General features: G+C 47.5%; 1 protein-coding gene across 1 annotated transcript in view; it reads right to left on the bottom strand.

The window, feature by feature from the left end:
* PDIA5 (protein disulfide isomerase family A member 5) overlaps positions 1-25,649 on the bottom strand; it is a gene marked incomplete at its 3' end in the record, with an annotated part of 50,639 nt that overhangs the window by 19,034 nt on the left and 5,956 nt on the right. Inside the window, 2 exon segments of the mRNA XM_073634997.1 lie at positions 12,480-12,567; positions 13,907-14,033. Of these exon segments, the coding sequence (XP_073491098.1) occupies positions 12,480-12,567; positions 13,907-14,033 (215 nt within the window).

The following is a 25,649-nucleotide window of genomic DNA, read 5'->3' as shown; positions in this document are numbered from 1 at the left end:
TACGAACGATATCATTAGCAGTAACCAGCATGGATTCATGAAGAATCGTTCTTGCCAAACCAATCTATTAACCTTCTATGAGGAGGTGAGTTGCCATCTAGATAAAGGAAGGCCCGTAGACGTGGTGTATCTGGATTTTGCAAAAGCATTTGACACAGTTCCCCATAAACGTTTACTGTACAAAATAAGGTCTGTTGGCATGGACCATAGGGTGAGTACATGGATTGAAAACTGGCTACAAGGGCGAGTTCAGAGGGTGGTGATAAATGGGGAGTACTCAGAATGGTCAGGGTGGGTAGTGGGGTTCCCCAGGGTTCTGTGCTGGGACCAATCCTGTTTAATTTGTTCATAAACGACCTGGAGGATGGGATAAACAGTTCAATCTCTGTATTTGCAGACGATACTAAGCTAAGCAGGGCAATAACTTCTCTGCAGGATGTGGAAACCTTGTAAAAAGACCTGAACAAATTAATGGGGTGGGCGACTACATGGCAAATGAGGTTCAATGTAGAAAAATGTAAAAAATAATGCATTTGGGTGGCAAAAAATATGAATGCAATCTATACACTGGGGGGAGAACCTCTGGGGGAATCTAGGATGGAAAAGGACCTGGGGGTCCTAGTGGATGATAGGCTCAGCAATGGCATGCAATGCCAAGCTGCTGCTAACAAAGCAAACAGAATATTGGCATTAAAAAGGGGATTAATTCCAGAGATAAAACGATAATTCTCCCGCTCTACAAGACTCTGGTCCGGCCGCACCTGGAGTATGCTGTCCAGTTCTGGGCACCAGTCCTCAGGAAGGATGTACTGGAAATGGAGCGAGTACAAAGAAGGGCAACAAAGCTAATAAAGGGTCTGGAGGATCTTAGTTATGAGGAAAGGTTGTGAGCTCTGAACTTATTCTCTCTGGAGAAGAGACGCTTGAGAGGGGATATGATTTCAATTTACAAATACTGTACTGGTGACCCCACAATAGGGAGAAAACTTTTTCGCGGAAGGGAGTTTAACAAGACTCGTGGCCACTCATTAAAATTAGAAGAAAAGAGGTTTAACCTTAAACTACCTAGTGGGGTTCTTTACTGTAAGAGCGGCAAGGATGTGGAATTCCCTTCCACAGGCGGTGGTCTCAGCGGGGAGCATCAATAGTTTCCAGAAACTATTAGATAAGCATCTGAATGACCGCAACATACAGGGATATACAATGTAATACTGACATATAATCACACATAGGTTGGACTTGATGGACTTGTGTCTTTTTTCAACCTCACCTACTATGTAACTATGTATCATCACAGCCAAATACATTTCCACTAATGTCTATTAAAAAAAAAAAAAAAAAAAAAAAAAAAAGGGATTTCACTATGCACATCTGCTATGAGACACGGCGGTTCAGGTAAATATATAAAACAGCCAAAATTAAATCCATTTAATGGGAATAAAGCATTTATAAAAAAGATGTAACAGAATGAAATATAATTAATTGAAGGGAAAGTCTCCCCTGGATCCCTTTCATCTGAGCGATCGTCCCGGGGATCCGACATTTTATTAAGCGTTTCCCCTTCGCTCTGTAATCTGCGGATTCATTTTTCATGAGAGTAAACTTGTAGCGGGTTTGAAATATTAAAAGGCGGCCTGCGGGCATAGCAGCGGGCAGTGAGTCGCGCCAGCGTCTACACGTTATATCTTCCCGAACTTCCTGGGAATCCCTGAACCCAGCCGCAGGTCAGAGCTCCGCCAAACACCCCCCTGCATGTCCATGCCACGCCCCCCTGATGTGACATGGAGGGGACATTTGAGCTCCAGGGGAGGGGGGTGGTTGTTCGGTTGGAGCAGTCAGGACGCCCTTTTATTTATTCATTTTTTTTTTAGATATAAAAAAATGGCCCAAGACAGGTTTAACCCTTTCACCGCCACAGCCTTTTTTTTTTTTGGAGTGGACGGGGGGGGGGGTCGGGATTTACACATGTTTAAGAAATAAAATTTTAGGCATGAAGATTATGTAAAACCCCTAAAACATTATATATTTTCTTAAAGCAGACACCCTGGAGAATAAAATAGCGGTAGTACCTATTTTTTTTTTCTTTTTTACAGTGGGGAAAATAACGATTGTCTCCCCACAGATTGTGTAAGTTTTGTCCACTTACAAAGAAATGAAGGGTCTATAATTTTTATCATAGGTGTATTTTATATGATAGAGACAGAATATCAACCAAAAATCCATAAAAAACACACAATACAAATGTTATAAATGGAGTTGCAGTTCAGTGAGTAAAATAAGTATTTGAACCCCAAGCAAAACATGACTTAGTGGTTGGTGGAGAAATCCTTGTTGGTGATCAGAGGTCAGACGTTTCTTGTAGTTGGTGACCAGGTTTGCACACATCTCAGGAGGGGTTTTGCTCCACTCTTCTTTACAGATCTTCTCTAAATCCTTAAGGTTTCTTGGCCGTCACTTGGCAACTCGAAGTTTCAGCTCCTTCCATACATTTTCTATAGGATTAAGGTCTGGATACTGGCTAGGCCACTCTATGACCTTAATGTGCATCTTCTTGAGCCACTCCTTTGTTGCCTTGGCGGTATGTTTTGGGTGATTGTCATGCTGGAAGACCCATCCATGACCCATCTTCAGTGTTCTGGCTGAGGGAAGAAGGTTCTCATCCAAGATTTTACAATACATGGCCCCGTCCATTGGCCCTTCAATGTGGCAAAGTTGGCCTGAACCTTTATCAGAGAAACAGCCCCAAATCATCATGTTTCCACCTCCGTGTGACTGTAGGGATGATGTGTAACTGTAGGGATGATGTGTGACTGTAGGGATGATGTGTGACTGTAGGGATGATGTTCTTAGGGTCATAGTCATCATTTTTCTTCCTCCAAACACGGCGAGTCGAGTTAATGCCAAAGAGCTCAATTTTGGTCTCATCTGATCACAGAACTTTCTCCCCCAATCCTTCTCTGAATCATTTTAGATGTTCATTGGTAAACTTCAGACGTTCCTGTACATGTGTCTTCCTGAGGAGGGGGACCTTGCGGGCGCTGCAGGATTTCAATCCATGGCGATGTATTGTGTTACCAATGGTTTGTTTGGTGACTGTGGTCCCAACTGCCTTGAGATCATTCACAAGCTCCTCCCGTGTAGTTCTGGGCGGATCCCTCACTTTTCTCATGACCATCCTCACCCCATGAGGAGAAATCTTGCATGGAGCTCCAGACTGAGGGCGATTGATCATTATTTTTTATTTCTTCCATGTGAGAATAATCGCTCCAACAGTTGTCTCCTTCTCACCAAGCTTCTTGTTGATGGTCTTGTAGCCCATTCCAGCCTTGTGCAGGTCTACAATCTTCTCCCCGACGTCCTCTGACAGATCTTTGGTCTTCCCCATGATGGTGAGGATTGAATGGAGGAAAGAGATTCTGTGGACAGGTGTCTTTTATACACATAATGAGTTGTCGTTAGGAGAACCTTCTTACATTGACAGGACTAATCTGTGTACCACATGAGCACCTACTGTAGCCAGTCTGTGGGGGTCAGAATTATTGTTGGTTGGGAGGGGGGAGCAAATACTTATTTTACTCACTGAACTGCAACTCCATTTATAACATTTGTATCATGTGGCGTTTTTTTTTTTCTGGATTTTTGGTTGATATTCCGTCTCTATCATATAAAATACACCTATGATAAAAATTATAGACCCTTCATTTCTTAGTAAGTGGGCAAAACTTACACCATCTGCAGGGGAGCCGATCATTATTTCCCCCACTGTACAGCCGTGGCCAAAAGTTATGACACAAAGTCTGCTGCTTCAGTGTTTTTAGATCTTTTTGTCAGATGTTACTATGGGATACTGAAGTAGAATTACAAGCATTCCATAAGTGTCAAAGGCTTTTAATGACAATAACGTGAAGTTTATGCAAAGAGTCAATATTTGCAGTGGTGACCCTTCTTTTCCAAGACCTCTGCAATTCTGCCTGGTATGCCGTCAATCAACTTCTGGGTCACATCCTGACTGATGACCGCCCCCCATTCTTGCATAATCAATGCTTGGAGATTGTCAGAATTTGTAGGGTTTTTGTTCACCCGCCTCTTGAGGATTGAGCACAAGTTCTCAATGGGATTAAGGGCTGGGGAGTTTCCTGGCCATGGACCCAAAAAACGTTGATGTTTTGTTCCCCAAGCCACTTGGTTATCACTTTTGCCTTATGGCAAGGTGCTCCATCATGCTGGAGAAGGCATTGTTCCTCAAACTGTTCTTGGATGGTTGGGAGAAGTTGCTCTCGGAGGATGTTTTTGTACCATTCTTTATTCATGGCGGTGTTCTTAGGCAAAATTGTAAGTGAGCCCCTCACTCCCTTGGCTGAGAAGCGACCCCACCGATGAACGGCCTCAGGATACATGACACAGGACTGATGGTAGTGCTCACCTTTTCTTCTCTGGACAAGGTTTTTCCAGATGTCCCAAACAATCGCAAAAGGGCTTTCCCCGACTTATTCATTCCCCGACTTAGTAGGGGTAGGCGGAACACTTTGGTGGGGGTGGGTCAGCCACGCCTCTTGACCCTTGACCTCTGGGGACACGCCTTCTGACCTTTGGCACAGGTCCCTATTCCAATCCCTGAGTCCTAACCTTGTTCTTCAAGGGAAAACCCTAAATTGGAGAAAATTACTTTTCCCCATTACTTTTCCTCCTTCTCAGGAGAGAAGTGGCTTCTTTGGTGCCCAGGTCATCCTCCAAAATTCTTCTCCCTGTACGTTCCGATGTCCTCATACCTGCCTGCTGCCATTCCTGAGCAAGCTCTGCACTGGTGGTGCCGCCCCGATCCCACAGCTGAACCAAACTGTAGGAGACGGTCCTGGGGCTTGCTGGGACTTTCTTGGGCGCCCTGAAGCCTTCTTCACAAATGCAGTGGAAATGTTTTTTGTTTTTTTGGGATTAGGTTCATTTTCATGGCAAAGAGGGACAACACAATTAATTGCAATTCATCTGATCGCTCTTCATAACATTCTGAAGTATATGCAAATCGCCATCATAAAAACTGAGGCAGCAGACTTTGTGAAAAATTCATATTTGTGTCATTCTCAAAACTTTTGGCCACGGCTGTATGTCACATGATATTAACCCAATGGTGGAGCTGCACGATTAATCATTAAGAATCGAGATCTTTCCCCCCCTTGCGTTCTTGACAAGGCATTTTCCCGATTCTTTCTAAGCAGATAATTCTCTGCTGAAGTCGACAGCTGTCAAAAATCACAACATTCCTCAGCTGCCGAGCGAACTATAAAAACAGTGTAACGTGTTGTCTTTTAGATCAGGGGTCTCCAAACTGTGGCCCAAGGGTCATATGTGGCCCTTTGCTAGGCCTTCGTTTGGCCCTTGGGGCACTATTCCTCCCAATGACACCAACAATGGGGCACTATTCCTCCCAATGACACCAACAATGGGGCACTATTCCTCCCAATGACACCAACAATGGGGCACTATTCCTCCCAAGGACACCAACAATGGGGCACTATTTCTTCCACTGCTACCAATGATGGAGCCTTATCCCTCTTCCTACCAACCACCAACACTGAGGCCGTGTTTATTCTCACTGATGCCTGGCCCCCCCGGGGCATTTTCTACCCCCACTGGTCAGAATCCGCACCCCCCCTGAAGTCTGAAGGACAGTAAACTGGCACTTTGCTTGAAAAGTTTGGAGACCCCTGCTTTAGATCAAAGGAATGAACTTCGGTGTGTAAAATGAGGGAAGTCTAACCACTTATAAACCTAAAACCTTTTTCTGACACTTGTTGGTTTCAAGGTGATAACATTTTGGCTAGAAAATGACTTAGAATCCCCAAACATATATTTTTTTCTAGAGACCCTAGAGAATAAAATGGTGGTTGTTGCAATATTTTATGTTATACTATTTGCACAGCGGTCTTTCAAATGCTATTTTTTTTGGAAAAAAAATGAATAAAAATAAAATTAAAAAAAAAAAAAATATATATATATATATATATATATATATATATATATATATATATATATATATATATATATATATATATATATATATATATATATATATATATATATATATATATATATATAATAAAAATAATATATAATAAAAATATAAAAATAAAAAAAACACACAAACAGTAAAGTTAGCCCAATTTTTTTGTATAATGTGAAAGATGTTACGCCGGGAGAATCGTGATCTTTATTCCAAGCAAAAAAATAAATAGCGATTCTCCTTTTGGCCAGAATCGTGCAGCTCTACCCAATGGTTTATGGGGAAAAAAAAAAAAAAAAATTAAAAAATACAAAAAATGTTTTTGTAAAATATAGAAGAAGATGAGGTTGCACCGTGTAAATAGATACCAAACATGTCAAGCCTTAAAAAATTGCTTGCGCCTGTGAAATGGCGAGAAATGGCGGTACCTTATATTTTCCATAGGAGAGGATTTAAAAGCCCCCACAGCTCATCGGTTTGGAGAGAAGGGAATAATAGGCAGAGAATTTTTTTTATCTCACTCCGTGCGTTTTCATGCATAGGTGCCCTGACGAGTGTATTTACATTCATGCGTGTATGTATTGGGGGGGGGGGGGGGGGTAATTCTTTTTTAAGTGCCTCAGTGTACATTTAATTTTCTGGGGTTTATTTTTTTTTATTTTTTTTTTTTACACTTTATTTACATTTGTGTTCCATTGGGGAGATTTCCTTGAATCTGTAGGTGAGGAGTCTCTCCGCACAGACCGCGGCTCGGATTCTACACTCAGCGCACTCGTCAGCCCAGGGAAGGGTTTACGGCGAGGTTCTACCGCCAGGAAATACGATCCCACCGGTCAGTTTATTATTCCCGCTCCGTGGCGCCGGCCCAGCGAATATGAGAGCGGCCCTAAAATTTAATTCCCAGACTGATTACACAGATTAAAGTTATCAGAGTGTAACAAAGTCTTTACGGCGCGGAGATAAAAAACGGGAGCATTGAAGAGCTTCTCTTATTTTTGTTCTAAGTGCCCCGCGCTGCCGGCCGATGGAATTATCGCAACTACAGGGCGGTAAATCCACAATGCCGCGTCAGGGGGCCGAGCCTCGGCCTGTGAACTACGGCAGGAAGAACCTGACCGGACACAAATCATTGGGTTTCTGATTGAAAGAACTGAAATCCCAAAACGAATGAAAGGGGAGGGGCCAGGAAAAGGAAGGCTGGGGATGAAAGGGCTAGATGATGCATGGACGTCCTCCAGCCAGAAAATGAGGGCGGGGCTCTGACTTGCTGCAGCTTCTAATGCACATTGTGAGAAGCTCACAGTGTGCAGTGAAAACAGAGGAAGAAGTTTCAATCCAGGAGGGGCAACTATACAACTTAAAATAAGCTTATTAATGTCATTTCAAAAGCATGTTTCAATCGTTTTATAGCTGCAGCTTTCATTGGAATAATCCTTGGTGATCCTGCCATAAAGGTCCTTGTTCAGGGACTTCCTGTTCTAGGGTGACAACATTCTATCCCCAGCTCCTAATTGTTCTCCCGAGTTGTCACCCCGTCTTCGGAGGGAGACTACAGGGGGCCATTTCAACACACATTACACAAGTATGGTCCACAGTTGTCACCATCAAGAAACCCGCCTTCAGAAATGCCATGCAGGCCTTGCTGGAGTGCAATCAGACAGGAAGTGGTTGCAAATAGGATGCAGGAGATCAGCAGCAGAGCCCAGTCCTCTTGGAGCCCTTTGGAGGATGATCAGGAAACCCAAGTTAGGACCTCCTAGCACCCTTTCCTGGACTCCTCCATGACAAAGGATTGTATATGACCGTCTTGGAGGATGACCAGGGAAATTGTAATTAGTACCTGGAAGCATCATTTCCAGGAATCCTCCATGACAGCAGATTTCATGTGACCTTCCTGGAGGATGACCGGAAAAACAGAGTTAGTACCTGGGTACTATATTTCCACAAATCCTTCATGATCCTGAAGGGCCTCTGGGGTGAGTATCTGATAACTTTGTCAGGAATCCTCCATGACAGTAGGTTCAATGTGATCTTCCTGGAGGATAACGAGGAATTGTTTTGTTAGTACCTGGTTACTGAATTTCCACAAATTCTCCATGACGGCAGGTTTTTTTATCATCATCATGGAGAATGACTGGGAAAATCGTTGGTCAGTACCTGGTTCCTCTGTTTCCACAAATCCTCCATGACGGTAGTTTTTATGTAATCATGGAGGATGACTGGGGAAAATGCAAGTTTGTAGCTTTATTTCTCTAGGAATCCACCAAGATTTATTTGACCATTTTGGCAAGTTTCATTTGACCTTCCCTAAGGAAGGCTGAAAAAGTGATTTAGTATCTAGTAACTTTTCCAGGAATCCTCCATGACCGTAGGTTTCACGTGAGTTAGAACCTGGCTATTATAATTCCACAAATCATTTAGACCATCCTGAAGGAGGAGCGAGCACCCCCCCGCCCCCCTCCTGGACCATACCAGGCCACATGCCCTCAACATGGGGGGGTGGGTGCTTTGGGGCAGAGGGGGGCCCCTGCACCCCCCACCCCCACCCCAAAGCACCTTGTCCCCATGTTGATGAGGACAAGGGCCTCTTCCCAACATCCCTTGCCGGTGGTTGTCGGGGTCTGCGGGTGGGGACTTATCGTGATCTGGAAGCCCCGTTTAGCAAGCGGCCCCCCACCCTAGGTGAACGAGTATGGGGTACATCGTACCCCTACCCATTCACCTAATTAAAAAAAAAAAAAGTGTCAAAAATAAAACACACTACACAGGTTTTTTTTTTTTTTATTAAAGCAGCTCTGGCTCTTCTCCGCTATCTTCTGCTCTTTTGGTGGGTCTTCTCCCATCTCCGGTCCTTCTTCAGATGTTGACTGGACGCGATCTCCAGGTGTAATGCTGGGTCCGCCGTGCGCAATGACCTATATTGGCATGAGGCGGGGCCACCCGATAAGGTCGTTAGAGGACACGCCCCTTGTGTTGTCATCACCCCATAATGCCCTGGGTGACATCACAAGGGGCATGTCCTCTAACCAAGTCATGGGGTGGCCCCGCCCCATGCCAATATAAGACATTGCGCACGGCGGACCCATCATTTTAAAACGGGAGATCGCGTAGAGTCAACATCAGAAGAAGGACCTGAGAGGGGAGAAGAACCAGCAAAATAGCAGAAGATAGCGGAGAAGGACTGGAGAAGAGCCGGAGAGGGGAGAAGACCCAGCAAAAGAGCAGAAGACCCAGCAAAAGAGCAGAAGATAGCGGAGAAGGACTGGAGAAGAGCCGGAGAGGGGAGAAGACCCAGCAAAAGAGCAGAAGATAGCGGAGAAGGACTGGAGAAGAGCCGGAGAGGGGAGAAGACCCAGCAAAAGAGCAGAAGATAGTGGAGAAGGACTGGAGAAGAGCCGGAGAGGGGAGAAGACCCAGCAAAAAAGCAGAAGATAGCGGAGAAGAACTGGAGAAGAGCCGGAGAGGGGAGAAGACCCAGCAAAAAAGCAGAAGATAGCGGAGAAGGACTGGAGAAGAGCCGGAGAGGGGAGAAGACCCAGCAAAAGAGCAGAAGATAGCGGAGAAGAGCCGGAGAGGGGAGAAGACCTACATACTCATTCACATAGGGTGGGGGGCCGTGATATGGGGGGGCCCACTTGTTAACGGGGGCTTCCAGATCACGATCCCCGCCCGCAGACCCTGACAACCACCGGGCAAGGGTTGTCGGGAAGAGACCCTCGTCCTCATCAACATGGGGACAAGGTGCTTTGGGGGGGGGGGGGTGCAGGGGCCCCCCTCTGCCCCAAAGCACTCACCCCCCCATGTTGAGGGCATGTGGCCTGGTATGGTCCAGGAGGGGGGGGGGGGTGCTCGCTCATTCCCCCCCCCCCCCCACCCCCCCCTTCCTGACTTGCCGGGCTGCATGCTCGGATAAGGGTCTGGTATGGATCTTGGGGGGGAACCTCATGCAAAATTTTGTCGGGGTTCCCCTTCAAGATTCTCAGCACACAAGTCGCACCGCAAGTCGGATCATCTTGATCACTTACAGCTCAAAAACGACATGGTTGGCATGAGGCCATAGGCTAACATGGAGAGGCGTATTTAAGCTGCAAAAAACGCTCAAAAAAGTGGCTGTAAAAACGTCCGTGGGCATGAGGCCTAACTATCAGGAATCCTCCATGACAGTAGGTTTCATGCAACAGTCTTGGATGATGATTAAGGAACTTTTGAGTTAGAACCTAGCAACTAAATCTCAATAAATCCTTTACGTTGGTAGGTTTCATGTAATCATCCTAAAGGATGACTGGGGAAATTGTGAGTTAGTACCTGGTTGCCATTTCCAGGAATCCAAGATGATGGCGACTGCCGTGGAGGATGACTGGGGAAATTTTGAATAAACTATCTGCTAACTATATTTCCAGGAATCCTCCAGGACAGCGACATTAACATTTAAATAATAAACAGACTTTCTCTGGTAATTTCCGAGGATGGCAGGTTTCATTATTACTGGGTCTCCTGTACCCACCATTTGGCACCTCACAAGAACATCAGTGACTGTCCTGGAGGATAACTGGGAAAACTCTACGTTAGTAACCGCCAGCACATTTTCCAGGAATTCTCCATGAACGTAGGGTTTGTGACCTTCCTGGAGGATAACCAGGCAAATTGTGAGTTGATACTTGGTAACGCCATGACGATAGGTTTTATGTGATCATGGAGGATGACTGAGGAATGTGAGTTAGTACCTGGTAACACCATTTCCAGGAATCCCCCATAGTGGTGACTGTCCTGGTGAAGGCCTATGGAAATTTTGAAAACTTATCTGGTGACTTCATTTCCAGGAATCCTCCAGGACAGTAGCATGAAACCTGCCGTCCTGGAGGATTACTAGGGAAAGTCTAGGTTTCTTTTAAAAAATACTCATTTTGGGTGTATTCTACCTAGTCTGGCACCTCACAGACTAGAGGAAGAATGTAAAAATTTAGTACCAGGTAGTGCCTTTACCAGGAATCCACCATGACAGTAGGTTTCATGTGACCTTTCTGGAGGATACTTGGGGAAATTGTGAGTTTGTAACTGGTAACTACAGTTTTACAATTCCTCCATGATGGTAGGTTCCATGCGATCATCCTGGTGCATGACCAGGGAAAATGTGCGTTAGTATCTGGTAATTATTCTAGGAATCCATTATGACGATAGGTTCCAAGATATCATCCTGGAGGATGACTGAAGGGAAAGGATTTAGTATCTGGTAAATTGCAACTGGTAATCAAATTTTCACAAATCCTCCATGACAGTAGGCTTCATGTGATCATCCTGGAGGACGACTAGGGAAAATGTGATTTAGTATCTGTAACTTTTACAGAAATCCTCCATGATAGTAGGTTTCATGTGATCATCCTGCAGGATGACCTGGGAAAATGTGAGCTAGTATCTGGTAACCTTTCCAGGAATCCTCCATGACAGATTCCATGTGATCATCCTGAAAGAGGACTAAAGGAAAACGTGATTTAGTATGCAGTAACTTTTCCAGGAATCCTTCAGGATGGTAGGTTTCAGGTTACCTTCCTGGAGGATTACCAAGGAATTTGTGAAACTATAACTACCAGTTACTAACTCACAAATTCCTTGGTAATCCTCCAGGAAGTTAACCCAAAACCTACCGTCCTGAAGGATTCCTGGAAAAGTTACCCCATGCTAAAATCACATTTTCCTTCAGTTATACTCCAGGATGATCACATGGAACCTATTGTTATGGAGGATTCCTGGAAAAGTTAGCAGATACTAGCTGACATTTTCTTTGGTCATCCTCCAGGATGATCATCTTAGGGCTACTGTCATGGACGATTGCGAAAATATAGCTACCAGTTACTAACTCACAACCATCCATGACAGTAGGCCTAAAATGATCATCCTGGAGGATGACCAGAGAAAAATGTCAGCTAGTATCTGTTAACTTTTCCAGGAATCCTCCATGACAATAGGTTCCATGTGATCATCCTGGAGGTTAACTGAAGGAAAATGTGATTTAGCATGGGGTAACTCTTCCATGAATCCTTGAGGATAGTAGGTTTCAAGTTACCTTCCTGGAGAATTACCAAGGAATTTGTGAGTTAGTATCTGGTAGCTATATTTTCACAAATCCTCCATGACAGTAGGCTTAATATGATCATCCTGGCAGGATGAGCAGGGAAAATGTGATTTAGCATCTAACTTTTCCCGAAATATTCCATGATGGTAGGTTCAATGTGATCATCCTGGAGGATGACCAGAGAACATGTGAGCTAGTATCTGGTAACTTTTCCAGGAATCCTCCATGACATGGGGAAATTGTATGTCAGCACCTAGTAATGCCCTTTCCAGGACCCCCCATACCCACACACATAAAACCTGCTGTCCTGGAGGATTACTAGGAAAAAAGTTTGGCAATTCTTTAAACATTCATTCTGTCTGGGTGTCTTCATCCCACTGCCTGGCACCCCACAGGATCCTTATTGCTTACCCGCAGTCAACCCATGAGATTGTGGCTCTTCCTTTCAAGTCCTGGGCAACGTCCGACAGTAGTTTCAGCTGACGCTCGGCTCCCTGAGCTGCAACGCACAGAAACCGATAGAAGCTTTCACAACATGACATTCCTAAAGAGGACCTGTCAGAATAAAAACTCTACAAGCTACCATAATAGCAAGCATGTCAGGTGCCAATCCATGGGCCGTATCTCGTCAAGGTATAAGGCGGAGGCACCACATTAATCATCAGCAGAGGCCCCCATGTTAATATCCTGGAAGGTGTAAAGTTACCCCCCCCCCCATCCAATCTACAGAAATCAGCTCAGCGGCACCTTGTGAAAGAAGTTTAATATTTACCTTCCCAGTGGGCTGTGACCCCGGTCCTGGCTCTCTGGAGGATCTCCAGGTGTCACTGTGACCCAACTGAGCAAAGATTGGAGTCATGGTCCACTGGGAGGGTAAATATCACACTTCTCATAGAGAAAAATGGGCAATGAAGCAGCAAAGAACGAACAGCGTGATTAGCAACATGGAGGGCGGGGAGGTTGTAATACAGACCCTCTAATATCACTCAGGTGGGGGTGTACTATAATATACAGACCTTCTCATCTCATTTGGGGAAATCTATCATAATGTGGGACCTCTAATTTCCCTCGGAGGATGGAATATAAAATAGACCCTTTAATCTCCTTTGTAGGGGGAGGGTGTTATAGCACAGACCCTCTACTCTCCTTAGTGGGGGGGGGGATAATATAAAAAGGACCCGCTAATCTCACTCACAGGGGTCTAAATGGAGTAGGGATCTCCTAATCCCATTTGGGTGGTGCCCAGAGCCCTACAGCCCAGACCCTCTGATCCCACTTATTATTATACAGACTCTAATCCAAATTGGAGGGGGGGGGGGGTTAGTGGGGTATAAAGCACAGACCCTTTATTCTTACTTGTGGGGGTGTAATATAATATGGCCCCTTAAACATACCCTTAGGGGTGTACTATAATACAGATCCTCTAATCTCACTTGGAAGGTGGGGGGGGGGTGTAATATAATACGGACCCTCTAATCTCATTCATGGGGGTGTATTTTGACACAAGCCATTGATTCTCACACAGTGGGGGGGGGTTGTATTCTATCACAGACCCTCAATTCTCGCATGGGGGGGGGGGGGGGAGGTGTTTATAACACAAATCTGCTAATCTCATTCATGGGTGTATTATGACACAGACCCTCTAATCTTAAACAGTAGGGGGGACTCAATTCTCACACAGTAGGGGGAGGTGTATTATAACACGAGCCCTCTAATCTCATTCATGGGGGTGCATTATGACAAACCCTCTAATGTCACACATTTGGGGGGGTATTTTATATCACAGAACCTCAATTCTCACACCGTGAGGTGGGAGGGGGGGGGGTATTATAACTCACCTGACTGGGAATACAGGACCAGCACATTGTTTCGGGTTCGGAGAAGCTTCTTGAAGTCTTTGTGCTCGTTGATCTTCTCGATGAGCGGAGAGATTTTAACAGCAGCATAACAGAGCGGGAGGAGAATCTGGAAGACAGAAGAGATGCTTGTAATGAAATCTGCAGACAGAAATCATTTCAGACCCATCAATGTAACCAATTTCATGTAACAACCAATATAATGTAACCAATATATCCACTAATCAAAGAACTGTAAGCAATATATATCCAATGTAACCAGCGCCTCCACAATCCCTGTGGATACATTGTGTACATTCATCTTCTGGTGATCATATTACACAAAAGGCAGGAATATTCCTAAAGAGGACCTGTCAGACCTACCATAATGGTGAGCACATCATGTGCCAATCCACGGCCCATACCGATTGGGATTCCACCGACGTGGACCATTGATGGGCCCTCCGCCCTGGGATTGGACAATCACCAGCAGAGGCCCCCATATTAATATTCTGGAAGGTGTAAAGTGACCCGGCCTTCAATCTACAGAGAGAAGTTTAATATTTACTCTTCCCGGTCCTGGCTCTCTGGAGGAGCTCCGGTGTCACTGCCACCCAACAATTCAACTGAGCAAAGATTGGAGTCACGGCCCACCGGGAAAGTAAATATTACACTTCTAAGAGAAAAAAAAAGAGGGGGTTGGCGGGGATTGGGGGGTGCAGAGCGTAGAGTGGGGCTTTTAACCACTGAAGTCTGTCGATGGAGGCAGTGTGATCGGCCTCATGGGGGGGGCTGATTGTAATATTGGCCTCAGATCAAGGTGAAAGTATTTTAATGCAGATCCTCTAAATCAGGTGAGGAGGAGGAGGGGGTGCTAGAATATAGACCCTCTAATCTTACTTTAGGAGGTGATATAATACAGACCCACTAACTTCACTCTGGGGATACATTGTGAATGTCCATCTTCCTTGGAATGTCTCTTATCTGTCTGACCTGGTTGTAATAAGTTTATGGGTTCCCATTCTTCCAACCTCACCGTATGACGTGTCCGGAGGTTCCCATCCCTCCAACCTCACCGTATGAAGCGTCCGGGGTTCCCATCCCTCCAACCTCACCGTATTAAGTGTCCGGGGTTCCCATCCCTCCAACCTCACCGTATGACGTGTCCGAGGTTCCCATCCCTCCAACCTCACCGTATGACGTGTCCGAGGTTCCCATCCCTCCAACCTCACCGTATGACGTGTCCGAGGTTCCCATCCCTCCAACCTCACCATATGACGTGTCCGGGGTTCCCATCCCTCCAACCTCACCGTATGACGTGTCCGAGGTTCCCATCCCTCCAACCTCACCGTATGACGTGTCCGAGGTTCCCATCCCTCCAACCTCACCATATGACGTGTCCAGGGTTCCCATCCCTCCAACCTCACCATATGACGTGTCCAGGGTTCCCATCCCTCCAACCTCACCATATGACGTGTCCAGGGTTCCCATCCCTCCAACCTCACCATATGACGTGTCCAGGGTTCCCATCCCTCCAACCTCACCATATGACGTGTCCAGGGTTCCCATCCCTCCAACCTCACCATATGACGTGTCCAAGGTTCCCATACCTCCAACCTCACCGTATGACGTGTCCAGGGTTACCATCCCTCCAACCTCACCGTATGACGTGTCCAGGGTTCCCATCCCTCCAACCTCACCGTATGACGTGTCCAAGGTTCCCATACCTCCAACCTCACAGTATGACGTGTCCAAGGTTCCCATACCTCCAACCTCACAGTATGACGTGTCCAGGGTTCCCATCCCTCCAACCTCACCGTATGACGTGTCCAGGGTTCCCATCCCTCCAACCTCACCGTATGACATGTCCAGGGTTCCCATACCTCCAACCTCACCATATGACGTGTCCGGGGTTCCCATCCCTCTAACCTCACTGTGTAAAGTGCACCAGGTCCACCCCATGCCCCCCGCCCCGGTTGTATGAAGTGTCGCTCAGCATGCACAGAGAGAATCATACAACTCATCACATCAATAATTGCTGACAATAAAAAGGCAACAAACATCCCTGAGAGATCAAAGGAAATTCTGCACAATACATCTAATAGAGCCAAACAGCCATCGGCAATGAAGAGGTGACATCCGGCAATTTACCAGAACAAATACCGGGGGCGGCTTATTATCATATGATGATTGAATAGAAGAAGACGACTTCAAACTTCAAATACAAACTTTAGAGCCTTATAGGAAATATAAAAAAAAAAAAAAAAAGGAAAAAAGAAAAAAATGGGCAGACTCGATGGACTACGCGGTCTTCTTCTGCCGTCACTTTTCTAGGTTTCTAGTACCAGCTGATAATCAGTCCCTCCACAGGACACCCCAGGATTGGTCACTAGGATTCCCTCTCACACTATACAGCCAGTAATACCCCAGGGTTGGTCGGTGGGTAGCGGGGTATAAATATCCGGGTTATTGCTTCGGATCCCACTAAACACAGGTATGTTCCTATAAGAGGGGACAGCGACTATAGGCTGGAGAAGGGACAGCGGAAGAGTCAGACTGGGATGAATAATCCACTGTGCGTGACTTGGGGGGGGATTTGGGGTCTGACAGATGAACAGACCGGACCGGTGAGCCGGATTCCTGAACTCACCTTCCCTGGGGGTTCGGACTGCAAACCTGACGCCCAATCCATACACACCCAGATACAGAATGAGATACAATGTATTTATGCCAGGGAGGGGGCGGGGGAGCTGCCACTGGTAGAATGTAACATCCGTATATCGTAATATACAATGTATATATGCCGGGGGGGGGGGGCAGTAAAATTACAGCTCAACCACGAGTCTACACTTAACCTAATTGTCTGCTCCCCCCCCCACTTCCTGTTCCGGGGACCACGTTGTCACCAGATTAGGATCACTGATGGGGGGGGGGGGTGCAGGCGGTACTCCTGTAAGGGGCCCCTCTTGCTGTCAGACGGGCCCCCCAAGCAGAGTGATATGAGGAATCAGCTGGCCAAGGTTACTCAGTATTTGCGGCTTCTGTCCAATCATACGCTGCCAGAGAGGAATGGGGGCAGGTCCATCAGTGCTGTGAAGCAACCTATTGGACGCCTCTCTGCTTACTCATTACAGCTGCAGCTGCGTCGTCCAGGTATCAGAGGGGGAGGAGTACCGACTCCACACAGCTCTGAGACAGTGTTACCACAGAAGGGGGCGCGGTCTGGTGACGCTCTGAGACAGCGTTACCACAAAAGGGGGCGCGGTCTGGTAACGCTCTGAGACAGGGTTACCACAGAAGGGGGCGCGGTCTGGTAACGCTCTGAGACAGGGTTACCAAAGTAGGGGGCTGACTTTCCACTGCTGCCTACTCAGCAACAGAAGCATGAATGCTAAAAAGCCGCTAATGTTTGCTACACTATTGTAATCTGACCTACAACCAGCCCCGGGATCTGGTCGCTCATCTGACAGGTCCTCTTTAAAAGGAAGGGAGAGGTTTTACCACTTTAAGACTGGGTCCCTTTTTTCAGACTCAGCGTTCACAAGTTAAAAACACGTTTTTTTGCTAGAAAATTACTTAGAACCCCCAAACATTATATATTTTTATTTTCTAACACCCTAGAGAATAAAATGGCGGTCGTTGTAATACTTTCTGTCACAGCGTATTTGCACAGCGGTCTTACAAGCGCACTTTTTTTGGGAACAAAATCACTTTTTTGAATAAAAAAAAAAAAAAAAATAAGACAACAGTAAAGTTAGCCCAATTTTTTTTCTATATTGTGAAAGATAATGTTACGCCGAGTAAATGGATATCCAGCATGTCGCGCTTCAAAATTGCGCCCACTCGTGGAATGGCGACAAACTTTTACCCTTAAAAATCTCCATAGGTGACGTTTAAAAAAATTCTACAGGTTGCATGTTTTGAGTTACAGAGGAGATCTAGGGCTAGAATTATTGCTCTCACTCTACCGATCGCGGCGATACCTCACATGTGTGGTTTGACCATCGTTTTCATACGCGGGCTCTACTCACCTATGCGTTTGCTTCTGCACGCGAGCTCGTCGGGAGGGGGCGCTTTACAAAAAAAATGTTTGTCTTATTTTATTTTTACATTGTTAAAAAAAAAAAAAAAATAATAATATTATTATTATTATTATTATTAATAATATTGGGTCACCTTTATTTCTATTACAAGGAATAGAAAAAAAGCATGACAGGTCCTCTTAAATATGAGATCTGGGGGTCGAAAAGACATCAGATCTCATATTTGGACTTAAATGCAATAAAAAGAAAAAAAAAAAAAAAAAATTGTCATTTGAAAAAACAAAAACAAAATACAAGACAACAGAAAATGTGCCTTTAGACGTATGGGCGGAAGTGAGGTTTTGACGTCGCTTCCGCCCTGCTATGGTATGGAGAAGGGTGGGGGGCCAACTTAGCCTCACTCTTCTCCATACCCAGCCACTAACAGGTCTCGATCGCCTCCGCCGACGGCTCCAGTAAGCGGCGGAGGGGCGCAGGAGAGCGGCGGGAGTGGCCCTCTCCCGCCGCCGATAAATGGTGATCTCGCGGCGAATCCATCGCAGAGACCATTATCGTTAACCGAACCGCCGCTTGAAGAGATGGATACCTCGGTTGTGGTAGCAGCTGCTGCCATTACCGAGATATCCCTCTTCAAAGTGCCGACGTATATAGTCGTGCGCCGGTCGGTAAGTGGTTAATAGAAAATTGGTTTTTTTTTTTTTTTTTAAGTAGGAGGTCAGACCTAGCCGGCTCTCCAGGGGTGAACGTGAAAATCTGCCCCGGGGGTAACAAAACAGCCGTGTGACGCAGCCCCCCCCCAGGAGGTTGATCTCCATCTCTGCAGTCGCCCGGACAGACCGGTTCCTCCTGAATGGCTCTCCAGTATTTCCTTCTACAGCCACAACCCAAAAATCAATATTGATTCTCCGGGATGTGTGCTCTGCGCTGGAGTTCTGCCACCTTCCGCAGAACACAGGAACCACCGCCGCCGGGGAATGAATCCAGCCTGCCCTGGAGTGACCCCAGGAACAAAGTGCAGAACCTACAGAGAGCGACGAGCATTCTACGATGGGTGGCCATGGGAGAAGATCCTGCATCCAGATATGAAGGGCTACCTACCCCCCCCCCCCTCCAGATATCAAGGACTACCTAACCCCCCCCCCCTCCAGATATGAAGGACTACCTAACCCCCCCCCCCCCTCCAGATATGAAGGACAACCTACCCCCCCCCCTCCAGATATCAAGGGCTACCTACCCCCCCCCCCCTCCAGATATCAAGGACAACCTACCCCCCCCCTCCAGATATCAAGGGCTACCTACCCCCCCCCCCCCTCCAGATATCAAGGACTACCTAACCCCCCCCCTCCAGATATGAAGGACTACCTAACCCCCCCCCCCTCCAGATATGAAGGACACCTACCCCCCCCCTCCAGATATCAAGGGCTACCTACCCCCCCCTCCAGATATCAAGGGCTACCTAACCCCCCCCCCTTCCAGATATGAAGGACTACCTACCCCCCCCCTCCAGATATGAAGGACAACCTACCCCCCCTCCAGATATGAAGGACAACCTACCCCCCCCCCTCCCCAGATATGAAGGACAACCTACCCCCCCCCTCCAGATATGAAGGACTACCTACCCCCCCTCCAGATATGAAGGACTACCTAACCCCCCCCCTTCCAGATATGAAGGACTACCTAACCCCCCCCCTTCCAGATATGAAGGACTACCTACCCCCCCCCCCCAGATATGAAGGACTACCTACCCCCCCCTCCAGATATGAAGGACTACCTACCCCCCCCCCCCCCCCAGATATGAAGGACTACCTACCCCCCCCCCCCCAGATATGAAGGACTACCTACCCCCCCCCCCCCTCCAGATATGAAGGACAACCTACCCCCCCTCCAGATATGAAGGACAACCTACCCCCCCCCTCCAGATATGAAGGACTACCTACCCCCCCCCTCCAGATATGAAGGACTACCTACCCCCCCCTCCAGATATGAAGGACTACCTACCCCCCCCCCTCCAGATATGAAGGACTACCTACCCCCCCCCTCCAGATATGAAGGACTACCTACCCCCCCCCCTCCAGATATGAAGGACTACCTACCCCCCCCTCCAGATATGAAGGACTACCTACCCCCCCCCCCTCCAGATATGAAGGACAACCTACCCCCCCCTCCAGATATAAAGGACAACCTACCCCCCCCTCCAGATATAAAGGACAACCTACCCCCCCCTCCAGATATGAAGGACTACCTACCCCCCCCCCCCAGATATGAAGGACTACCTACCCCCCCCCCCCCCAGATATGAAGGACTACCTACCCCCCCCCCCCCCCCCGATATAAAGGGACTACCTACCTCTACTCCAGATGCCACAGAAGATGATGGGGGGGGGGGTACGAGGAAGATGCCCACTTACAAAGAAATGAAGGGTCTATCATTTTTATCATAGGTGTATTTTATATGATAGAGACAGGATATCTACCCAAAAATCCAGAAAAAAAAACAAAAAAAAAAAAAAACACACATGATACAAATGTTATAAATGGAGTTGCAGTTCAGTGAGTAAAATAACTATTTGATCCCCCACCAACCAACAATAATTCTGCCCCCCCCCCCACAGACTGGCTCCAGTACGTGCTCATGTGGTACACAGATTAGTCCTGTCAATGTAAGAAGGTTCTCCTAACGACAACTCGTTATGTGTATAAAAGACACCTGTCCACAGAAACTCTTTCTTCCATTCAATCCTCACCATCATGGGGAAGACCAAAGAGCTGTCAGAGGACGTCAGGGAGAAGATTGTAGACCTGCACAAGGCTGGAATGGGCTACAAGACCATCAGCAAGAAGCTTGGTGAGAAGGAGACAACTGTTGGAGCGATTATTCACAAATGGAAGAAAGACAGTCTCGGTCTGGAGCTCCATGCAAGGTTTCTCCTCATGGGGTGAGGATGGTCATGAGAAAAGTGAGGGATCCGCCCAGAACTACACGGGAGGAGCTTGTGAATGATCTCAAGGCAGTTGGGACCACAGTCACCAAACAAACCATTGGTAAGACAATACACCACCATGGATTGAAATCCTGAAGGTCCCCCTCCTCAGGAAGACACATGTACAGGAACATCTGAAGTTTGCCAATGAACATCTAAATGATTCAGAAAAGGATTGGGGGAGAAAGTTCTGTGGTCAGATGAGACCAAAATTCAGCTCTTTGGCATTAACTCGACTCGCCGTGTTTGGAGGAAGAAAAATGCTGACTATGACCCCAAGAACATCATCCCTACAGTCACACACGGAGGTGGAAACCTGATGATTTGGGGCTGTTTCTCTGATAAAGGTTCAGGCCAACTTTGCCCCATTGAGGGTCCAATGGACGGGGCCATGTATTGTAAAATCTTGGAGGAGAACCTTCTTCCCTCAACCAGAACACTGAAGATGGGTCATGGCTGGTCTTCCAGCATGACAATGACCCAAAACTTACTGACAAGACAACACCTTTACAGATTTTTTTTCTGTAAAAGGTGAACTTACCTTTTAAGGATTTAGAGAAGATCTGTGAAGAAGAGTGGAGCAAAATCCCTCCTGAGATGTGTGCAAACCTGGATACCACCTACAAGAAACGTCTGACCTCTGTGATCACCAACTACAAGAATCGTCTGACCTCTGTGATCACCAACTACAAGAATCGTCTGACCTCTGTGATCACCAACTACAAGAAACGTCTGACCTCTGTGATCACCAACTACAAGAAACGTCTGACCTCTGTGATCGCCAACAAGGGTTTCTCCACCAACTACTAAGTCATGTTTTGCTTGGGGATCAAATAATTATTTTACTCACTGAACTGCAACTCCATTTATAGTTTCTTTGTAAGTGGGCAAAGTTGCACAATCTGCAGGGGAGTCAATCAGTATTTTTCCCCCACTGTATAAGAGACTACATACCACCCCCCCCCCTCCATATTAGAAGGGACTACCTACCAAGATACCACAGAAGATAATCACAGGGCATGAAAAGTACAACAAAGGATTGGGGGGGATCCACAGCAGTGTCTGGCTGTAATCCTGAACCCCGAGTCTTCACTCCTCTCTATATCATGAGACTTCATTTTCTGCTCTGGCAGAATTCTGCACTCACCTGCGTCTCTCAATCTGCAACGACGATACAGATAAGAACGCGGGATGGACGCACAGTACGCTGGGAGAAGGTGGGAAGAGGATACGAACGTTGGATGAATGCCTGGCCACTGCCAGACAGAAAGGTCATTCCTCTTCTGCAACGGGGAGACACCGTGTGACCCTCACCAGCCAGGAAACCCAGAACCACGCTGGTCCGCCGCCAGTCAAGGGGGGTGGGGGCAAGGTGGGGGGAGCGGGTGTTTAAGGGACAGTGGGATCCCTCACATGATCCCAGATATGATCCGATATCCCAGCATGGCAGGAATGTGTGACGTCACAGCGAGCGATAAGAGGCCTGGCAGAGTATTCTTTCCACAGATACCCATCTCCTGCCCCGCCACGCTCCGACCCATCGCCCCGCAAAACGACGCTCCATCTGAAGAACAATGACAGCTTTATTATGCGCGTACACCGACCGGTTTTGCCGTTGGAATAAACTCCCCGACGGAATTCCATTTAAGCGGTCTTGCCTACACACGGCCAAACCAAAGTCCGAACGTCCAGAACGGTTCAATAGCCAGTAGCCAATAACTTCCGTCTTGTACTTGCTTCAGAGCGTGCGTCGTTTTTGGTCCGTCGGAACAGCATACAGACGATCGGTTTTCCCGATAGGAATTGGTTCCGTCGGAAATATTTAGAACATGTTCTATTTCTAAGTCCGTCAGAATTTTCAAAAAGAAAGTCCAATGAGGCCCACACACGATCGGAATAGACGATGAAAAGCTTCCGTCAGACTTTTTCTGTCAGACATTCCGCTCGTGTGTACGCGGCATTACACACAAACATTACAACTGTTATGTTAGTAAATTACAGGTGAACGTGTCACACGAGACCGCCAGAGACGGCCACCGCCTTACGCGAGACCGCCAGAGACGGCCACCGCCTTACGCGAGACCGCCAGAGACCGTCACCGAATTACGCGAGACCGCCAGAGGACCGTCACCGCATTACACGAGACCGCTAGAGACCATCACCGCATTACACGAGACCGCTAGAGACGGCCACCGCCTTACGCGAGACCGCCAGAGACCGTCACCGCATTACGCGAGACCGCTAGAGACCGTCACCGCATTACACGAGACTGCTAGAGACCATCACCGCATTACGCGAGACCGCTAGAGACCGTCACCGCATTACGCGAGACCGCTAGAGACCGTCACCCGCATTACGCGAGACCGCTAGAGACCGTCACCGCATTACACGAGACCGCTAGAGACCGTCACCGCATTACACGAGACCGCCAGAGACGGCCACCGCCTTACGCGAGACCGCTGAATGAGACCACTAGAGACTGCAGCTGTGTTAAGCCAACCATACACGGATGGAAATTTGACCAGTTCACCAGGGATCGGCCGCACATTCATGTATGGGCTCATTGTACACAAGCCGATCGATCACTTTCCATAGAACCAACCGGTCAGGTTTTTCCTGAATGATCTGCACCACTAAAATAAATAAATACATTTAGTATGGGCTGCCTTACACGGGACCATTAGAGACTCCCGTCCTGGGATAACAGGAGACTGATAGACACGGCTGAAGTGGGACAGAGGCCTGCTACAGATTGCCGACATGCCACAGAACAGGAGACCACCAGAGATGGCAGACATGGTGCAGGAGAGCCCACCCACCATCACCGGCCAGTCCTGTGTTTATGAGCCTCTGAATGGGGCGATATCCACCACAAAGGAGAACACAGACCGGTCCTCTCTGTTGGACTAGCAGGAAGAGAGAAGTTGGATATCCGGGGGGGGGGGGGGCAATACATACACTCCGCGAGGCTCTGCTGTCTAACCCACAGCCCGAGGGCCACATACGGCCCTCCACAGATTCCTCACCTGCTTATGTTGTGTAGATATGGGAGGGAAGACACATGGCTGCACAGCCATTCACTGGGAGGATCAGTGTCCTGCTGTTTCTCTGCCTCCTACTGACGCCCCTCCCCCATGCACAGCCATTCACTTGCAGGATCAGTGCACTACTTTTTCTCTGCCTCCTGCTGACACAGCCCCCCCCCCCCACCACCACCACCACCCGCTCCCCTGCGCAGCCATTCATTGGAAGATTGTACTGCAGTTTCTATGCCTCATGCTGACAAACACCCTCCCCCACATAGCCATTCACTGGGAAGATCAGTGTACTGCTGTTTTGTTTTTTTTTGCCTCCTGCTGACACCCCTCCCCCTGCACAGCAATTCACTGGGAAGGTCAGTGTAATGCCCGTTTCTTTGCTTCAGCCTGACACTCCCCCCCCCCATCCACAACCATTCACTGGGAAGATCAGTATATTGTTGTTCTTATGCCTCCTGCTCACACGTCCCCCTGCACAGCCATTAACGGGGAAGATCAGTGTGCTGTTGTTTCTTTGCCTCCCGCTGACACCACCACCACCCCTCCCCCCAATCCAAAACCATTCACTGGGAAGATCAGGGTTTGCTGCTTCTCTGCCTCATGCTGACACCCCCCCCCCCCCCTCCGTCTCCAACACCTTTTATTCACCTGAGAACAGAGATGATGCGATGATTTGGGGGGGGGGGGGGCCACATTCAATTTTAATGGTACCCATATGCCCGATGTACATCTGCTGCATCACACCACATCGTAACGCACTCCCGCATTCAGATCACCGGACTGGAGAAAACGGCGCACAATTTTATTTTTTAATCTGTTCCCAAGTGCCGACACCCCCGCTCACAACAAATGTGACGCAACGCGGGGTAAACCGCGACACAGGAGAGAAGAGCGAATCAAGCCGCATCCGCCACAATTTTTCGTGCTTCCCTGCGCGGTCAGCTCGATGCCCCTCCTACCATGCGACAATAAAAGCGCATTCATATAAAAACGCAGGTTATGAAGAGGGACCCCCCTGGTGAAAAGCGGACGGCGTCTGACGAACATTCGCATCAGAAACGCCACGTGAATGTGGCGCCACGGAAACCAGAAAGGAGCAGAGCTTCCCTGGCACCTAGGCGCGCCCCCCCCTCCGGGTGCGGAGGACCCCCGTACCACACAGGAGGCGACAATGTAACAGATTTATTATACAGAAAAGAGCAGGAACCAAGAGAGGATGGGAAGACTCCGAATTCATGTCAAAGTCTATGGGGGAGGGGCGCCGGAGTCTTCCTGCTGCATTCCTTCAAGACTCTGTACAGTCATTAGAGGACTTCCAGGAAACACATCAAACCTCACAGATCACATCACTGCAGAAAAAAAAAAATATATAAAAACACGATACAGATGTCAATTTTAACATCCGTTTTCATGTCCACTGACATCTGTTTTAAAAATAAAAAAGAGGGGGGACGGACGGACGGAGAGGGTAAGGGGTAAGCCCCCCCCCCGGTCCATAGCAGGCCCTTCAGGTTTAGTATGGATTCGGAAGGGACCACCCCACGCCTAAAAAAAAAAAAAAAAAAAATATATATATAATTAAACAAAAAAAAAAAAAAAAAAAAGGAAGAAGGAGAAGGAGAAGAAGGAGAAGGAGAAGGAGAAGGAGAAGAAGGAGAAGGAGAAGGAGAAGGAGAAGAAGGAGA

The sequence above is a fragment of the Aquarana catesbeiana genome, linkage group LG06 (assembly GCF_042186555.1).
Source record: "Aquarana catesbeiana isolate 2022-GZ linkage group LG06, ASM4218655v1, whole genome shotgun sequence".
NCBI lineage: Eukaryota > Metazoa > Chordata > Amphibia > Anura > Ranidae > Aquarana > Aquarana catesbeiana.
Note: the sequence above shows the minus strand (reverse complement) of the source record. Positions and strands in the feature narration are given on the sequence as shown.